Source organism: Elephantulus edwardii, unplaced genomic scaffold, assembly GCF_000299155.1.
Source record: "Elephantulus edwardii isolate Elephantulus edwardi_28Jun2011 unplaced genomic scaffold, EleEdw1.0 scaffold00098, whole genome shotgun sequence".
Lineage (NCBI taxonomy): Eukaryota > Metazoa > Chordata > Mammalia > Macroscelidea > Macroscelididae > Elephantulus > Elephantulus edwardii.
Genome location: NW_006399848.1, coordinates 5,200,117 through 5,220,490, shown reverse-complemented (window position 1 = coordinate 5,220,490; position 20,374 = coordinate 5,200,117). Strand labels below are relative to the sequence as shown.

The window sequence follows — 20,374 nt, the reverse complement described above, 5'->3', positions numbered from 1 at the left end:
GATGTCCCTGACAACAGAATTTCCTAATCCAAACTAGTCTTTTGATTTCCTCCTGGCTGCTCGTTCCAAGAGTGTTGATTGTGGAGCCGAGTAAGCTAAAATATTACCAATCTCAATCTCTTCTCCATCTATCATGGTGATGCCAATTGGTCTGGTGGTGAGAATCTTTGTCTTCTTGATGTTGAGTATACAGCAAATTATTTTACTTTAAAAGTCTACATTTTATTGCTGTTGCTAGTTGGTGATGTGTGCCATCACGTTGGAATAGACCCCTAGTCGACCCTCCCTCCACCAGGTCTTCAGAGGCAGTAAACTGCACAGGAGGAGACTGTCTGCCCAACCTTCTCCAACAGAGCAACTGGTGGATTTAAGCTGTATGCCTTTGAGATAGCAGTGCAGCTTCTTACCACTAGGCCACCAGATCTCCCATTGAGAAATTCTAACTCACACTGATCCCTGAATAAAGAGTCTAACTGCTCCTGTGGCCTTTCAGAAGCAGACCATGATAAAGTTTTTCAGAAGCAAATTGCCTCAAAAGCCAAAAAAACCCCAATGCTAATAAATTGATTCTAACTTGTTAAGCCTCCAGCAGACTTCCAATATGGTAAATCTTTATGGGAGGAGATTTCCCATTTTCCTTCCAAATGACAGGTGTATATTTGAACCACTGATCTTTAGGTGAGGGTTACAACATGCAACAGATTATACCATCAAAGCTCTGTTTAAAGTACCTCTGGGAAACTTTTGCCTAGCAATTAAGTGCTTAAACATTTGTGCCACCAGGTATTTCCTTAAAGAGTGAGCCTTTATTATGGAAACTGACAATCATCATTCTTCCTCTATCAATGGCAGGGCCACTAGAAGTGCTTTCTTAGATAACTACTGTAAAAATACAATGGAGTTCAGAGAGGTAAAGATTAAGAACATATGGGACATCCTTAAGACTGGGGCCCCTGGTCCACACCAGTGAGAATGCAGTAATTCATCATAATTATTACTGAAGTGTATCTACCAGTTTATGGTCCCAAAATGTTCTGCACTGGGTAACAGATGCCAACAGGGCCTATATGGAGTCATCTATCACTCCAGATTTTTTAGTAATTTGCCTGTAATATATTTCTCTGACGGGTCAAAGACAAGTTGATAATTTTTAGTCTGTCAAGCCATTTCTGATTGTTAAAATGGGAGTGATGCTTTCCCAGCTCTTCACATGTCAGAGCCAAAGTGAGAAGTCGCAATTACTCTGTTTTGGGTTGTTCATTGTTAGAAACTATGTTTTAACAAGATTCAAATCATGTGAGATCCAACCCAAACTTACCATCCATATTAGTAAATCATGTTGGCAATGATCCACCTGCCCGCAGATGATTTCCGTAAAATAATGCTATATGGGACAGAAGCTAATTGTTCCCGCTGAGCCCCTACTAAAATGAAAATCTATAATGTAAATGAATGAGAGTTGCTTTTTTTTCTAAACTAGTTTTTATATATTTACTATTTTTTGCAACAATATACAAAGAGAACACACTAAACATCATATATAAGACTGTTAATTTCTCCAATCTCAACGTGCCCTCCATGCCTCTGTCATGTGGCTATCACTGCTCAAGCCATGGGTTTCTAAAGCACATCAGGGTCTAGCCTTAAGCACTCCATTTGGCCCCTACTCTTTACCAATTGGATCCATCTTTTCCTTTAGATCTAAGATTAAATACTCCTTTCTCAACAATGCTTTCATTACGCATCCATCTAAAGTAAATCTACTGCTTGTCTCTTTTTTATATAAACTCATAAAACCAAACACTCTACGTCTTCATTCTTTCTCATAAATCTATGTTACTTTACACAATTGGTAACTAATTCATTTCTGCCTTCTATATCAGACTATATACAATCATGAAAAGAGACTCTGTTAGTTTTGTTCAATACAGCATACCCACTGCCAAGTCTAGTGCACAGAAATGGGAGGAGTGTACTTCTAAAGAAATGAGTATTTTAAATAGGTACTCACTGCAAGGCCCTCGAAAAAGGGATATTCTTTCTGATGCCACACAGATCTTGGTAGAGAGCAGAGAATACTGGAAATATGTTTATTTGCATTTTATTGATTATGTAAAGGCATTCAACTGTGTGGATAATTATACCTTATAGATAACATTGAAAATAATGGGAATTTTGATGAAACATCTGTTTAAACAAAATAGCATATGTTAAAATCAGAGTATGTACACATCGGGGTTGTAGCCTTTCCCCAGACCTATTCAATCTGTATGCTGAGCAAATTCAAGAAGCTGGATGATAGAGAGAAGAATATGGCATCAAGACTGGAAGAAGACTCATCAACAAACTATGTTATGCAGATGATACAACATTGTTTAGAGAAAAAGAACTGATGCACTTGTTGCAGAAGGTCAGTGACTACAGCCTTCAATATTGGATTGCACCAACATCAAGAAAACAAAAATCGTATCAATAAAGCAAAAGTCCTCACAAGTGAACCAACAAGGAGCTCTGGTGGCCTAGTGTAGAGGATATTGCTTTGCCAGCCCACACAAGAATGACTTAAATCCACCTGCTGATCCCTGAGAGAAAGGTGAGCAATCTCCTCCCGTGCCATTTACAGCCTCTGAAAATCTACTGGAGGGTTAAGGATAAGCCAGTTCCAACTCAATGGGAGGGAAGGATGGAGGAAGTTAGGGAGGAACGGATGGAAGGGAGGGAGTGGACAACATCTAGGCAACATCAATATTGATGAAGAAAAAAATTGCAGTTGTCAAGAATTTCATTTTTCTTGCCCATGGCAGTGGCAGCCAAGCTATCAAGACATGTTTCATAGACAAAGCTGTTGTCAAAGACCTCGTTAAAGTTCTAACAAGCAAGATTGTAAGCTTAAATATACCACTGTGCCTGACCAAAGCAATAGTATTTTTCCTTTGATTCACATACTTGTGAAAGTTGGACAATTAATAATGAAGATAGAAGAATCGATGCCTTTGAACTGTGGTGCTGATGAACAGAGCTGAAAGTAGCATGCACTATCAAATGAACAAATAAGTCTGTCTTGGACAAGGTGCAACCAGGGTGCTCCTTTGAGCCAAGGATGGTGAAACTTTAGCTCATCTATTTTGGACATGTTATTAGGAGGGGCCAGGCCTTGGAAAGACACATCATGCTTGGAAAAAAGAGAGGGTAAAAAAAAAAAAAAATAGAGCAAGACCTTCAATAAGATTGATGACACCAAAATTCTCAAAGAAGACACCACTGATGTAAGGCTCAATAATTTTTGTGTGTGTGGGGGGGGAGAATGTCCACCTCTTACACACTGATTCACAGTATCCCTCTTCTCTACCCAATAAATATAAACTCCAAAATATAAAAACTGTTAAATCTAAAATTGTCAAATATATCTACTTGAGAATCATTGTTCTAAGGCAAAAAGACGTTTCCTCTTTTGCATCATGGTTTAGATTTAAACAAGATTTAGATTTAGACAAGAATGTGAAATAAATTTTATCATTGTATCCTTTCCTTGTTGTTTTTGTTGCCATGTGCCGTCAAGTCACCTCCAACCCATAGCAACCCTATATGTACAGTAGCTCTGAAGCTTGTCCTGTCCTGAGCCAATATCACTGATTCTAACACAACAATTTCCATTGCCCCAGTTAATGCATCAATCCATCTCATCTGGGGTCCTCCTCTCCTACATTGTCCCTAGACCATTCCAAGCATGATTTCCGTCTCCAAGGATTAGTTAGTCTCTACTGGCCATGTGCCCAAAGTATGTGAGATGGAGATTCAAAATAATAGCCTCCAAGGAGAAACTTGGACCTATTTGTTTTCTTGGCAAGACAGACCTATTTGTCTTCTTGGCAGTCCAAGAGTTCAAGACTCTTCTCCAGCACCACAATTAGAAGGCATTAATACTTCTATACTTCTTCTGTCATGCTTAGTCACTGTCAAGCTCTCTGATGCATAGCAAGTAATTGTGAAGATCATGGCCTGGATTAGGCACACCTCAGTTCTCCTCAAAACTATTTAAATTTTATTATACAAGGAACATTCTAGGAAGTCTGACTTAATGGGTGTCAGCAACTTTAATAGTTTGAAAGAGTCAATATGGACTCTTCCAAAACACTTTTCCATCATCCAAAAAATACTTTAATACTTCAATCTCATCAGCCTACATTGATGTTTTATGACCAAAATTTTTAAGAAAGCTAGTTATCACCAACTAATCTGAGTGTCTTCCAATCAAATGATCAAATTACTTCAATATTAAAAATGCTTAACAAGGAGGGACCGACAACTTATAGTGTGGTCCTTAGGGAGTAACCTCTCTGTCAAGTGGAATGATTTCCCCAATGGAGGGTCAGCTATGTCCGGATTCTGACCCAATGGCAATGAAAGAAAGATAGAACAAAAGCCTGTAAATGTGAATATTATCAATTAGAAAATTTGTTCTTATAAAGTTTAATAATGAAAAGCCTGCCTCTATCTCAAATAATATCTACATTCTCACTTTTAGCAAAGATTCCAATTTCCACTACCATCAAATCAATTTTGACTTGGATTAAACCCTCAGAAAAGAGCAGAATGACCCAAAAGGGTTTCAAAGTCTATGTCTTTCTCTAACACAGACCACTACACTTTTCTCCCACAGAGAGCTTCAATGGCCATGTCCTATCCTGCACCATCCTCACCTTCTCCAACACACTGGAGCCTAGTGCTGCAGTCACGGTGGCAATCCATCTCTTTGAAGGTATTCTTCATCTGCCTTGACACTCCACCCTTCCAAGTGTGATTATCTCCCTACGGGAAACAGCCCCTCCTAACAACATGCTCAACATATGACAAGTGAAGCTGTGTCATCCTTGCCTCTAAGAAATACTCTCTGGCTGCACTTTCACCAAGACTTATCTGTTTGTCCCTTTGGCAGTCCACGGAGCTCTTCAAAGCTCTTCTCCAATATCACAACTCAAACATATCAATTCTTCCTTTGTCATCCTATTCACTGTCCAGCTCCTAGATGCATTGCAGATGACTAGAAAATCTATGGCTTGAATAAGGAGCAGCTTAGTCTTTAAACCAACATCACTGCTCTTCAGGACTTCAGAGAAGCCCCTGGAAGGAGACTTTCCTAAAGCAGTATGTCTCCTAATCTCCTGATTGCTATAGTAAGGGTGTTGACACGGATTCAAGTAAGATTAAATCATTGACAATTTCAGTCCTATTTTTTCCTCATCTATCATGATGTTGTCTATTGTCTATATGTCGTATAGTGTCGAGGATTTTTGGCTTCTTGATATTGAGATGTAATATATACTGAAGATTATAGTCCTTGATATTCTGCAGCAAGCACCTCAAATCTTAATCACTTTCAATGAGCAAGATAGTGTCATCTGCATCATGGAGCTTGTTGATAAGTCTTCCTCCAATCCTGATGCCACCATTTTCTTCACAGAGCTTTTTGGATTAAAATGATACAGACCTGATGTATACCACTCTTGATTTCAAATTATGCAGTGTTCCCTTCAATATAGACTGAAGCTCAACATCAGTAAGACAAAGATTCTCACCACTGGGCCAACTGGTAACATCAAGGTAACATGTAGACGAGACTGACACTGTTAATAATTTCAGTTTGCTTGGTTCCACAATCAACACTCTTGGCATTAGCAGCAGTCAAAAAACCAAAAGACAAACTGCACTAGGAAATTCTACTGTCAGGGACTTCTCCCGAGTGGAAAGAACAACAATGTCAGTCTGGAGACTAAGGTCTGCCTGATCCAGACCATGGTCTTCGCAATTACTTGCTATGCATCAGAGAGCTGAACAGTGACTAGGAGTGATAGAAGAAGGATTGATATCTTTGTGTTGTGGTGCTGAAGAAGAGTGTTGAACACTATAGACTACAAAGAGGACAAACAGATTTGTCTTGGAGAGGGTGAAAGTAGGTTGCTCCTAAGAGGCAAGAATTTTGAAGCTCTGTCATGCTTGGAAGGGTGGAGGGACAGCACAAGAGGGGAAAGGCCCTGGATTTGATGAATTGACACAGTAACTGAGATAATGGGGTTACGTGTGTCAGAGACAGTGAGACTGGCTCAGGACAGGGCAGGGTTCAGCACTATTGTGCGCAGGATCACTATGAGTCACAGGCAATTCAAGAGCACATTAACAACAGCAGCATCAGTGTTTCCTTTCTCTCTTCAGATAAAGTTTCTTGGCCTAGGTATAGATTTTGTATAAGCATAATGAAGTGTTCTGGAATTGCCATTCCCTGTGTGAGCCACAGCACTATTTATCTGCTGTAAGCTAAATGAAACCAGTGCTGCAAGTGAACCCGACTCTAATGCTTGTATGCCTCCTCTAAAGGAAGTCAAGACTAAATTTGCAATGTGAGTGGGCTTTCAGATTTTTAAAAGTGAAATTAGCAGGTGTTGGTGGCTAGGTGATTGTCTTCCTTGGACCTGGTAAGGATAAGAAGCCTACTTTTTCTGCTCTCACTTGTACACAAGGGCATCACACCTGAAAATCTCATTTACTCCATCTGGCTTCTTTATTTAAAGAGAGAAAAAAAAACAACCTTCTGTTTTTTCTGTTGTATTTAGAATACCATACTTTATGCATTAAATTATAAAACTAACACGGCATTATCATATGGTGCTGCCATTTTTATACTTTGTAACTAACAGTTTGGTTCTGGGATTGATCTTTGAAGTGAGCTATGATACACATGCTCTAGACCATGGACTCAAAAATCTAGAAAAATCAGAGCAGAGAAACATAGCCTGGGTCTCAGAAACATCTGTAGAAATATACAGGTACTTACTAAATCTTACAGGGAGCTCTGGTGACCTAGTGATAGGACTGCAGCACTGCAATCCCAAAAGCATGAGGTTCAAATCCACCAGCTGCTCTGTGGGAGAAGTCTGGGCAACCTCCTCCTGTGTGACTTACTGCCTCTGAAAACCCACTCAAGGGTCAGCTATGAGTTGGTTCAGACTTGACAGCACACAACAAGTAATTCTTGCAGCAAAATTTATCCCTATTTTACTAATTTTAATGAACAATTACAGAGATTGTGGATTTCCATTCATTCATTGTTGCACTTTTCTCCCTGCCCTACCGTCTCTCCGCCCCCCACCCCCCCAGTTCGCTCCTCTCTTTGAAAAGTAAAATTCCTTCAATGGTATACAAGCCCCCTGGCCTGAGTGCACTCCACTATGCAACTTTAATTCTGGACTCTTGTGATAACCATAATACCCTATCATGAATCACTTTTAAACTGCTCTCTCCCTCATCTGCTTCAATGCATTATACATAATTTATCCAGTTTTTCTCAGTCTTACCCCAACCCTGATGTCAGTTCCATTCTACAACAGTGGCACTATGCAGTAGCAGTAGCAGTCCCTTACTTTAAAAAAAAAAAATAAATATATATATTCCATATTCCATTAATGAGTCTCTGGTATAAATGGCTAACAAGATCAATTACTAAACAAAAGCTGTAAATTTTAATATGTCCCAAGGAACCTTGAAAGAAAGGCTGAGTGATCTATATACTGAAAACACTACACAGCAGAATTTTACTGTGACCACGCAGTGTCATCGGGAGAGGAAACCGCCACGTCAGCATTGGTCTTTAACCTCTCAAGACACTGGAAGTCAGCGTTACTATCCAGGGATCAACAATTACGACCAAAATGTCAACAAACCAGAACACCTACATTTCCATCCGAGGATTTCAAACTTTTAGAATTCTCCAAACTCCTCGTGATAGTGTTCCAATAGAGGTGACCTTTTGGGCAAGCTGAAAGAACCAGCTCTGTACGCTCACACCCTGCAAAGGTGGTTAACTCCAGCTACCTTTCTTCTGGCTGCTGCTTGTTTTAATTACCGGTGTTTCTCCCTCCTATTTCTCCTGGGGCTCTGAACAACTCTTTGAAATGTATTTAGTATATTTCAGTCTTGGTTTGGCCTGATCTCACAATTTATGAGGTCATTTAATTCAAGTTCAATTATTCAGCACAAACTGGCAGAATAAAACGCTAACGGAAGATTGGCATTTCAATCACATAAATCTCAGGTTACATAATGTGAGCACATCTGCCCATTGTTCTTATTGACCTCTGAGATAATAGTTTACGGCTGGCACCCATCAGTGTGGTCAGGTCCCCGGAGTTAGCAGATTCCCACAGGAGAGTAATGCTTTGGCATCTTCACCTCAACAGGATCCCCTGTGAGATGGCTTATGTGATTAAGTCCAACACCCTTAAGGTGAAAGTGAGAGTTCCTAGCTTCCCACCAAGGTACAACCCTCAAGGTGGGAATGTGTCAAGCACCGGTAGGAACTTAAGTGTGGTCCCAATGCACCAATGAGAATGTGGGTTCCCTCGCATCCTAAGTCTGTTGAAGAGGATATAGTAGCCATGCCATGGCTCTTTTTTTTAACCATCATGCTCAACCCTAACAAAATGATAGAATAAATTAACTAATAAATAACAAATAGAAGATTAAAATTAAATAGCCAGAAATTAACTAGTGCCCACAAACAAGCAATCCACCAATCCTGTTACTGCTTAAAGAAAACTCTCACTCTAAAACTCAAACCGAACACATTTGCCTAACCGAAATTTGCATAGCAAGTCTAAAGAATCAGTTTTACTTTACTGTAAGGCTGTCAGGATTCAACAAATCTAATGGAAAATCTGGTAACTAAAAGGTAAAAAAAACTCATTATGGTTACTGGGGGAATGGAACAACAAAGCAGAAAGGAAATATGTCAACGATCCCTAAGTGTCCAAACAGGGATAGTTTTTGTTCTTGTTGTGTACTGTCAAGTCGGAACCAACGCATAGCTGATCCTCCAGGAGGTTTTTTTTTTGTTTTTTTTTTTAATTTTTTTTTCCCCAGGGGGTTTTCAAAGGCAGTTAATCTCATGGGAGGAGACTGCCCTTCCTTCACCCATAGAGCAGCTGGTGGTTCAAACTACATGCCTTCTGGATTGCAGTGCAGCTTCTTACTACTAGGCCACCAGAGCTCCCTGATTTAAAGCCATAGAAGGTATCCTGAACTTGCTCATCACTGGAGAGAGCATTCCTATAATATTTTATTCCAACACTGCTTTTCCCCTTTCCTTTTGAAATCCCACACCATTTTTACCTAAGTGGTTTTTTATAACACCACATTCTACCTTATATAGAATATTTATGTTCATGTCCATAAGTTTCTTGAATGTGGAAATGAAGAATTCACAAATTATTTATCTGGCCAATAGCAAAGAGAAGTGCAAAATTAGCAACAAAGTTTTTTGAGTTTACGGGATTAAACTAAAATACAAAAACAGTTTTTAACATGTCTCTACATAAAGAAGTCTGAAACTAAATCAAGCAAAACTATTACATATAAAAATACAATAAATGCACAACACATTTCCTCCTCAAAGCAAGCTTATTTATGAGTGATTTGGGTTGGCACAAACCACGTAAGCTAGTCATTCTGCAGACACAGGCTCATTTACACGGAAACAAGTCTAGGAACCTCAGTCAATTTTGCTCTAAACCAAATATCAGACCAAAGAGAGATTAGAAGCAATGAAAATATTCTTCCTCAGGTTTCAAAAGTTTACCAGATAAAAGCTACAGCAAAGGGAGCTCTGGTGGTATAGTTCATAGAGAGTAGTTCCGCTAACCCAAAGGCCACATCGCTCTAGAGGTTCAAATCCACTAGTAGCTCCAGAAGCGAAAGATGGGCAATCTCTTAAAAAGAACTATAATATTTTAAGTTAGCAGGTAGAAAACTGAATGTTGTCACGAATGCAATGACAAATTATGATAAAATTCAAAGTTAGCACCTGTAAATCAATATATATATATTTATGTAAATTGCTGGCAAAGTGAAAATGAGTATGATCAACACAAATGCCAGACAGCTTTACTGCAGATAATTATAGCTGTTCTCTGAGAGGATGCTAACGATAATGTTTATAGATGGTGCTAAGGATGTAGATATTGAAAGGGGAGAGCTGCAGAGTCCTAGAATGTTGATCCCAACATTTATCTGACTCTCAATTATGCAGGGATTTAAAAGAAATAGCAAACTACCTTAGTTCTCAAGTCCTATTGGATGGCACCTAACTGCTATTCTGCCTGACCCTGCAACCCAAAGCAAGCAGGAACAGGCAGCCCGTCATCTCTTAAGGCAGGTGAGGGGGGCAATGACTTTCACATCCAGGTGAAGGAAATGTAATAGTACATGTGATCAGGAGGCTTGCAACTGCTCAAGAAATGCTGACAAGATAAATTCAGACTTGCTGGAGTGAAAATTATCAACTGTCCTAAACCATCATTCTCAGAAGACTGCAGGTACTTTTAAAGCCCATGTTTGTTTTTTTTTCTTTTTCCAGGCATAATAAATGGAGGATCTTGCAACTAACTCTAAGGCTTTGATATAAATCTTAAAGTAAGCATTTAATAGCGTTATTAACTTATATTTGGAGGAGAGTTGGGTATATTTTCTGAGGGCAGACACTTCCCAAAGTGCTAGGTTTTACTTCCTTATAAATAAATATAAGGAAATACATTTCCTTCTATTTGATTTAAAATTGAAATAAGTTACAATATATATATTGGAATCACCTAGAATATTTAATAAGGATCATGTCTTTTAAGGTCTTATAATGGAGAAGAAATGTGACATAACAGATTTTGTTTGTTGTGTGCTGTCCAGTTTGAACCAACTCATAGGTCCAGTGGGTTTACAGAGGCAGTAAACTGCATGGAAAGACTGTCCATCCTTCTCTCATGTAGCAGTCAGTGGATTCTAAACATGTGCTTTTGGGATAGCAGTTTTAGTTCCTACTATTGGGCCACCAGAGCTCCTTGGTGTAATAGATGTTGTTGATAGGAGCTATCAAGTCAAGTATGATCCAAAGTGAACCTATTAACAAATCTGAACCCAGCCTATGCTGGGCCGTCCCCACAATCTGACATACTTAAGCCCACTGATGCACTCACTATGTCAATCCATCTAGCTGAAGGTCTTCCTCTGTTTTGCCAACCCTCCTCTTTCCCAAGCAAGATGTCCCTCTTCAAGGAAAAGTCTTTCCTAGCAATACACTCAAAGTATATAAGATGACACTTTCCTGGAAAATGGTTTTAAGGTAGACACAAGGGAGCTGAAATCAAGCTTTGCCACTTCTCAACTGTGCAAACGTGACCTACTTTTTAAAATCTCTCTAAGGAGTAAGTTTGTTGACTTGGGATGGTAAAAATAGGATCTATCATACTGGCTTCTATGAATAGTAAACAAAAAAAACTAATTACAGAATTTTAAGCAAATGATTTTTAATGCATAATCATTATACAGATAGATTATTAACATTAAATATGCAAGTTTGTTTTGTGGGTGTTTTATTTAGGAGAAAAATATTACAGTTTAGAATACAAATGTCTCAATCATTTATATCATTAATCCTAATTGGTTAGTACATTAATTACAATGTCTCTTCAAGCCACCACTGGACACTGCCTTTCCATTCACTCAAACTACCTATCAATCTTTGCTCCCCTTGGTCTCCTTTCTCATCCCTAGTACTCCTCCAAGACTGTTTATATCTGTGTGTAAACCCTTCCTTAAGCTTTTTAAAATCAAGCATTCATATTTTGTTCCATATAGTCAATTACAACACCCACAATATCTGATCATCAATTCTTGTCTTAACCATTTAGACCATTAACTTGGCATCGCATAATGATCAAGCAACATGACAAAGTCATTAATCAACCGCCTAGGGTCTGTGTTAGTTTGCTTGTTTGTTTTTTTTTGTTTATTTTTATTCAGATGAAATTCAGTAGATCATTATTAAATAATTTTTTGCAAATCTATAAGCCTTAAAAATTAATACTAATTTTGACATAGAACAAGATGCACTTCCTTATCTGCGTAGCTTCTCTTATAGGGGATACTCCTTTCTCTTCTTTACTCAAAAAATATAAAAGTCATGAGAACTCCAGAAAAGTGAAAGATTACTAAATTAGCAGACAGTCAAAATTGCCTATTACGTCTTTAGAATAATTCTCCAAAGAATCTGCTTCTACATTTGTATTTTTTAACATGGGGGAGGGGGAAGCAGTTACTTTAGCAAAGTATTTTTTCTACACCGTTTGCTGTAGTTTACAGCAAGGTTTGTGTTTCCTGTGGTTATTTCAGACACAGTACTAAGCTTTCTATAAGCTATCTGCCACTGAATATAATACTGAACACTGAATATATGCATCATCAATTGGGGAGAGCGGCTACCTTCCAGAGACATATGGGGAGTAAGCCTTTTAGTAAAATACCATGGTGAGAAAGGACAGAGAGAAAAGTTGTTTCTCTCAGCAAATATATAAACAGCATGGTGCCAAATCAATTAGCAACAAAGAAAAAAGAAGTGCACAGTTCTTTGAAATGAGGGACTTAGCAAAGATGGAGTAAAAGCTCAATTTACAAAGACATCAAAGAAGAGCCAATACATTAGGCATTTTTCAAATCAATACTCTTATTCTTAACACTAAAGCTTCATGAGAAATTAACTATATCATTCACCTGGAAATGAATCTTCATTATGGGGTGTCAACTTAAGTGAGGGGGAAAAAAAAACAAAGAGACACAAGAGAGTGATTGTTGGACAGAAATATAAATAAAATACACAAAACTGATAGCGGAGAAAACTAACATTACTGATTCTCACACAATTGTTAAAATAATATAAAAAAAAACTCCAATATACCCTACGACATAAATATCTTCTTTATGCTAACTTAAAATCACTTAAATATACTGCTACTGGGTATTAAGAAAGCAAATTTATACATAAGATTCAATAACTAAACTTACTTGCTCTTGCCTTTGTAGACTGTAGCATACGATCCTTCCCCAAGTTTTTCCAGTTTTTCATAGGAGTCCGCCTTTCCAAATTTGGGACTTGTTGGCTAAAATGGGAGCAGAGGGTAAATAAAACAAATCGGATCAAGATAATCAACAATAAATACCCAATTTTACTGAGATATTCGGATTCTATCCTTGGAGGCAAGGATTCTGGGGCTTCGCCTGACACACTTTGGACATTTTGTAAGGAGAGACAGGTCCTTGGAGAGGGACATCATGCTGGGTAGAGTAGAGGGACAGTGCAGGAGGGGAAGACCCTCTATGAGGTGGATTGATTCAGTGACTGGGGTACTCGGGATGGGTGTGCCAGAGGCAATGAGATTGACACAGGATAGAGCACAGTTTAGGGCTGTTGTACATAGGGTCGCTATGAGTGGCAAATGACTCGACGGCACATAAAAACAACAATCACTCTTAAAAACAATTTTATTTTTTTAGATAAGAACAGTGATTTTAAAAACAAAACAAAACAATAAATATTCCAGGTGCAAAACTCAGAAACTACAAATTAACAGAATCTAGAAGGTTAACTCTACCTATGATTTAGCCATCAAGAGTAAATTACTGGGTATAGTCTCATCTCTTTTTTTCTAGTGCTAACTTTTTTGCAGAATGAGATTATACTATCACATACAAATTTATAACCTGCTATTTTTTCCCTCACTTGATATACTATCAGCTTTTTTGTTTGGCATGTTATCATGTGCTTTAAATTAACGATAAGCAAACTATGGTCATAAAGGGAAAATTCCAGTCCACTACCTGTTTTCTTATAATTAATGAGTTAAGAATGGTTTTTGCTTGTTTAAATGGTTGATAAGCAGGGAAAGCAAAAGAGCACTTCATAAAAAATAAAAGAACATTTCATGTCATACAAAAAAAAATACAGAAAACAAACTTAAATCTCCACAGAATACATTCATTCCACTTAATTATTATGACTGTCTATGGGTTTCACACTGGAATAACAGAGTACTGTTTTCAACCATAATCTTCAGGCTCAAAAAGTTAAAAATATTTATCTGAGTCCAGACAGAAAAAGTTTGCTGATTCTTATTGTAAATCATGACTGTGTAATGTTGAACCATAATAAATCTAATACATTTAATGTCAATGCTCGCTTACATATCAGCAAAGGTATGTATGTCTTTCAGCCATTACTAATTAATAGAAAAAATAATTATCATATGTATATATAAACCGGTGGAAGCAGGAGCGGCATCCACTTCTGAAATGGCTTACTTCCAGAAACTCTATGGACGAACAGTGCTCAGGCTGTTCCTTCATAGGGTCGCTATGAGTCGTCTATGACTCGACAGCATTAAACAACAACATATATAAACCGGAACTCTGGTACCCTAGTGGCAAGAAGCTGTGCTTCAATTCCAAAGGCACACGGTTTGAGGCCACCATCTGCTCTGCAGGATAGTGATGAGCAATCTCCTCCCGTGTGGTTAACTGCCTCTGAAAACCCACCAGACGATCAGCTATTGGTCAGTTCCAACTCAACCATACACAATAACAACATAAATAAAACATCCTGAGACTTAACTGCAACACAATTCTTCCTAAAAGAAAAGGTACAAAGCATTGTGAACAAGAAAATGCTAAAGGGGAGAGACCTTGTCTCACAGGCTGTGTGCAGTTCCTACTCCAACTGCAAGCAGAAAACTAGGAAACTGGCAGCATTGTTCTCCAAGGGGGAGAACTATTCCCTGCGTACTTCAAAAGGAAATTATCTACTACTTTCCCATCACTGTAAAATGGTTGTTGTTGTTGTTGTTGTTGTTATGTGCCATCGAGTCGCTTGCGACTCATACCGACATTGTGTACAACAGCCCTAAGCCCTGCTCTATCCTGTACCAATCGCACTGCCTCTGACACACTCATCCACATTATCCCAGTCACTGAATAAATCCACCTCATAGAGGGTATTCCCCTCCTACACTGTCCCTCCACCCTCCCAAACATGATGTGCCTCTCCAAGGACCTGTCTCTCCTTACAATATGTCCAAAATATGTCAGACAAGCCCCAGAATCCTTGCCTACAAGGAGTAGCCTGGTTTAACCCTCTCCAGGAGGAATCTGTTTGTTTCCTTGGCAGTCCAGGATACATTCAATACTCTTCTCCAACACCACAGCTCAAAGGCATCAATTCTCCTTCTGTCCTCCCTAGTCATTGTCCAACTTTCTGATGCATAACAAGTGATTGCAAAGACCATGGCCTGTATCAGGCACACCTTAGTCTCCAGAGAGACACCGTTGCTCTTGAGTACTTTAGAGAGGTCCCTAACAGCAGACTTTCCCATCACAATAGGTTTTTTGATTTCCTGGCTACTGGTGCCAAGAGTGTTGACCGTGGGGCCGAGCAAACTGAAGCTGTGAACAATCTCAATCTCTTCGCCATCCATCCTGACACTGCCAATTGGTCCAGTGGTGAGAATCTTTGTCTTCTTGATATTGAGCCTCAGTCCATACTGAAGGCTGCAGTCCTTGACCCTCTGCAGCAAGTGCATGAGGTATTCCTCAGTTTCAGCAAGCAGGGTTGTGTCATCTGCATAATGCAGATTGTTAATAGATCTTCCATCAATCCTGATGCCAAACTTCTAATAGAGCCTAGCCTCTCTGATAATCTGCTCTGCATACAGGTTTTAAAGGTATGGAGATAGGACACATCCCTGGCGTACACCCTTCCCAATTCTGAACCATACAGTGTTACCCTGCTCTGTTCTGACGACTGCCTCTTGGTCCAAATATAGGTCTCACATTAGCACGATTAAATGTTCTAGGATTCCCATTCTTCTCAGAGTCAGCCACAGTTTGTTATGATCCACACAGTCAAAATCCTTTGCATAATCAATGAAACACAGACATTCTTCTGGTATTCCCTGCTTTCAGCTAAGATACATCTAACATCAGCAACAATATCCAATATCCCTAGTACCACGACCCCTTCTAAACCCAGCCTGGACTTCTGGCAGTTCTCTGCTGATATGCTGTTCCAGTCGTTTTTGGATAATCTTCAGTAGAATCTTGCTTGCATGTGAAATCAATGAGATTGTTCTCCAGTTTCCACACTCAGTTGGGTCACCCTTCTTTGGAATGGGAACAAATACAGATCTCTTCCAGTCAGTTGGCCAAGTGGTTGTTCTCCAGATTTCTTGGCACAACTTGGTGAGCACGTCCAGGGCTGCATCTGTTAGCTGGAATACGTCAATTGGTATACCATCAATTCCTGGGGCCTTATTTTTTGCTATTTCCTTCAAAGCAGCTTGAACTTCTTCCTTCATCACCATAGGGTCTTGCTCAAATGTTATTTCATTAAATTCTTCTGTATCTGCCAATTCCTTTCAATACAATGACTCAGTATATTCCTTCCATCTTCTTTTAATACTTTCTGGCTCATTTCATATTCTGCCTAAAGCATCCTTGATTATAGCAACTTGAGGTTTGAATTTGTTCTTCAGTTCCTTGAACTTAAGAAATGCTGAACAAGTTCAGCCCTTTTGATTTTCTGACTCTAGCTCCTTGCACATTTCATTGTAATATTTTGCTTTGTCATCCCATGCTGTCTTTTGGAATCTTCTGTTCAGCTCTTTAGTATCTTGAATTCTTCCTTGTGCTTTGGCTTCTCTACACTCCAGCACAATCTTCAGAGTCTCTTCTGACATCCATTTTGTAAAAGGGTAGCATCAAAATAATTTTAAATGTTAAGTCTATAAGGAACTGATTTAAAAGAGTATTATTAAGTACATAAAGACTAAAAGTACATAAATAATAACTGAAAGGAAAATTAGTTCACTCCATGAGAAATAAATAATTTTAAATGCTAAGCAAAAGACAACCTTATAGGGTAATCAGAACACTACTCTTGAGTATGTTCCTTGTACCACATAGTGGCAAAGACTCTAACTCACACCAGGTATAACGATTCTACTTGTCAAGTTGAATATATGTTTCTGAGTACACAAGGATTAAATGCAGGACCAAATGGCATATCTGTTTCTATTACAAACTTCCTAAGGCAGCACCAAAGTGCCACAGTGGTTGAATCTGTATACATTTCCAACACAGTGAATGAGAGTTTAAATCCCTCCACACTCCCATCAGCATTTGTTATTTACTAATTTTTTTTAACTTTGCTATTGTTGCTGGTGTGAGATGGTTATCCCATTATTGTTTTCATTTTTATCTCTCTAATTTGGATCCATAATCTACCCTCTGTTGTTGTTGTTGTTGTTATGTGCCATCAAGTCACTTGTGACTCATATCTACTCTATTACAAGATGTCTAAATCCAGCTCTATTCTTGGCCAACCTTATTGCCTCCGACACACCCATGCACATTACTCCACTCACTGAGTCAATCCATCTCATTGAAGGTCTTCCTCTCCCATGCTGGGCCTCTACCCTCCCAAGTATAATGTCCCTCTCCAAGGATTGGTGCCTCTTTGTAACATGCCCAAAGTATGTCTGACGGAGCTTCAGAATCCTTGCCTCTAAGGAATAGTCAATAAATCAAAAGACATGTGACATTGAAAATAAAATCTGTCAAGGATCTCTCAAAAGTTTTGAAGAGCAAGAACGTCAATTTAAAGACTAAGGTATACCTAATCCAAAGAATGGTGTTTTCATTTGCTTACTATGCATCAAAATGGTGGACAACGAAGAAGAAAAACTAAAGGAAAACTGAAGTGAGTTCAGACCCAGACTCGAAGGCTGACATAGAGATTCTAGGATTCTAATGTGGTATGCTACAGAATCAGAACTGAATGGTAGTTGACCTTCCAGCAGGCTTTCAGAAACAAATATGGTGCATCTTATCCAGGCCACAGTCTTCTCAACTATTTGCTATGCATCTTAGAGCTAGACAATGCCTAGAATGACAGAAGAATCAATGCTTTTGAGCTGTGGTCCTAGAGAAGAGTACTGAACATACTATGGACTGCCAAGAGAACAAACAGGTCTGTCCTAGAGAGGGTGAAACCAGATTGCTCCTTGGAAGTAAGGATGTTTAAATTCATCTTGCATATTTGGGGCATGTTGCCACGAAATACGAGTCCTTGCAGAAAGTCATCATGCTCAGCAAGGTAGAGGGTCATTGCAGGAGAAGAAGATCCTAGGTGAGGTAGATTGACACAGTTACTATGGCAATGAGGGCCAGAGTATCAGAGACAATGAAACTGGCTCAGGAAAAGGCGGGGATCAGAGCTATTGTGCATAGGGTCACTATGAGTCATAGTCAACTCAACAGCACATAACAACAGGCAACAAAGGAGTATCAATGTCATTAAATTGTGGTACTGCAGAAAAGTACTGAATATACCCATGGTATGACAAGAGAACAAGCAAATTTGCCTTGGAGGACGTACTACAGGGTGATTTGAGAGGCAAAGAAATGTCTCTATGCATTGGGCATGTTGTCAGGAGGCACCAGTCAATGAAAAAACAAAAAAAACCAACATCAAGGTGTGAAAGAGACCAAGACAAAGACCCTCTGCAAGACAGACTGACATACTGACTGTAGAAAGGGCTTGAGTATTGAGATTTCGGAAAGTAATGCAGGATAGGGCAAGGTTCAGATCACTTGTTTATGGATTCAACATGAATTATAGTTGACACAATGTCACATAACAAGATTAGGAAATAACGTTGATCATTTCTTCATCATCTCTTGGTCTTCTTTGTCTTTTCATGTTTGCTACACATTGAATAACTGGGTTTTCTTTTCTTTGTTATTAGAGTATTCTAGAAATTTTAAAGAGGAGTCTTTGGATGTATAACTCTCAAATACTTTCCCAGTCTCTAGGTTCTGTTTTTATTCTCCTGGGAAGTCATATTATTTTTGTTGTTGCTGTTGTTGTTAAGTGTCATCAAGTTATTCAAGACTCATGTTGTGGTGGTGTTGTTAGGTGCCGTAAAGTCACATGCGACTCATAGCACATAACAACAACACAAGTCCTGGTTAACTTGTAGCACATAACAACAACACGAATCCTGGTTAATTTGATGACAACAACAACAGTTACAACAAAAACGTAGTGACCATAAAAACCAGAGATCAAAATCTTGCCCTTCCCTGTGGCGTTGTGCCAATCTTTGTCATGCCCAAGCCCATTACTGCAATCACGGTGTCAATCTATCTGTCGAGGGATTTTCTCTTTTTCACGAACCCGCTACTTATCCCAGCATGTTCTTTTCCCCAAAGACTGGGCACTCCTGACAACGTACCCAAAATATATGAGATTAAATTTCACTATTCTTGCCTCTTATAAGCACTCTGGTTGCACTTCATCCAAGACAGGAAGTTCTGGTGCATGGTTGGGAAAGAGTCGTATTGCTAATCAAAAAGTGGTGCATCTCTATCAGTTCAAATTCATCCGTGACTCTGTGGGAGAAAGATGGGCTAACACTTCTCATGCAATTTACAGCCTCTGAAAACCCACAGGAGAGTGAGCTGTGAGTTGATCTGACTTGATGACAACAGGTCAGTGTAATCATCTAGTTTCTCTTCAGTTAATTTTTGTGAAAAGCATGAGGTATGGCTTTTGCCTCAATTTCCTGAAAATACGTATCACGTTTTATTGGTATCACTTGTTTACAAGTCTGTCTTTTTCCTAATTAACTGATTTTATCTCTTTGTCAAACACTGTCTGTAGCTAGAGAGATTTCTAGGTTCCCAATTCTATTCAATAAGTACAAGTCATCACACAAATAAAGAAAGGAAAAGAACCAAATCATATCAGTCAGTAGAGAGAAGGTATATGACAAATTTCAACAAACTTTGCTGATAAAAACACTGAACAAAATCCGAATAGTCAGCTCACACCCAATTTCAACAACAGCCACACTCTAGTCTCAACCCCAAATCAGAAAACACACCTTTGCAGAATCTGGCCATTCAGCTCATCTTCCCAGCCTGGAAATAGCCCCAGACTAGCGGGCCAAAAGCCTTTGGAAACATGAGGACGAATCCAATCAGCTCACATCCTACTAGAACAACAGCCACACCCCAGCCTCAATCGCAAACCAGAAAACACACCTTTGCAGAATCCAGAGCAATAAGAAAAGAAATAAAACTGATTGAAATAGGCAAAAAGGAAGAAAAATTATTTCTGTTTGCAGGTGATATGATTATATGTGTGTGTGTGTGTGTGTGTGTGTGTGTGTGTGTGTATGTATATATATAGCTCTGGACTATGTGTTGCTGTACAGAGGTAACTCGTGGTTGCTGTGATGCTGAAGACTGTGACAGTGATATGCCAATCATGGTAATAGGCACCCATGGTGGACAGTGTTGGCTGGAGCTTCCCGACTCAATCAAGCCTGAAAGCAGAAGTGGCATCCATTTCCGAAATGGCTTGCCTCCGGAAACTCTATGTACAAACAGTGCTCAGGCCGTTCGTTGATAGGGTCCCTATGAGTGGTCTACGACTTGACGGCAT

General features: G+C 39.1%; 1 protein-coding gene across 3 annotated transcripts in view; it reads right to left on the bottom strand.

Annotated features, from left to right (window-relative positions):
- The window catches only part of CDK14 (cyclin-dependent kinase 14), a 691,509-nt gene that overhangs the window by 469,597 nt on the left and 201,538 nt on the right, over positions 1-20,374 (bottom strand). For all 3 annotated transcript variants that reach the window (XM_006891459.1, XM_006891458.1, XM_006891460.1), the window contains one exon: positions 12,880-12,974. In XM_006891459.1, the coding sequence (XP_006891521.1) occupies positions 12,880-12,974 (95 nt within the window). The remainder of the gene's footprint in view (positions 1-12,879; positions 12,975-20,374) is intronic.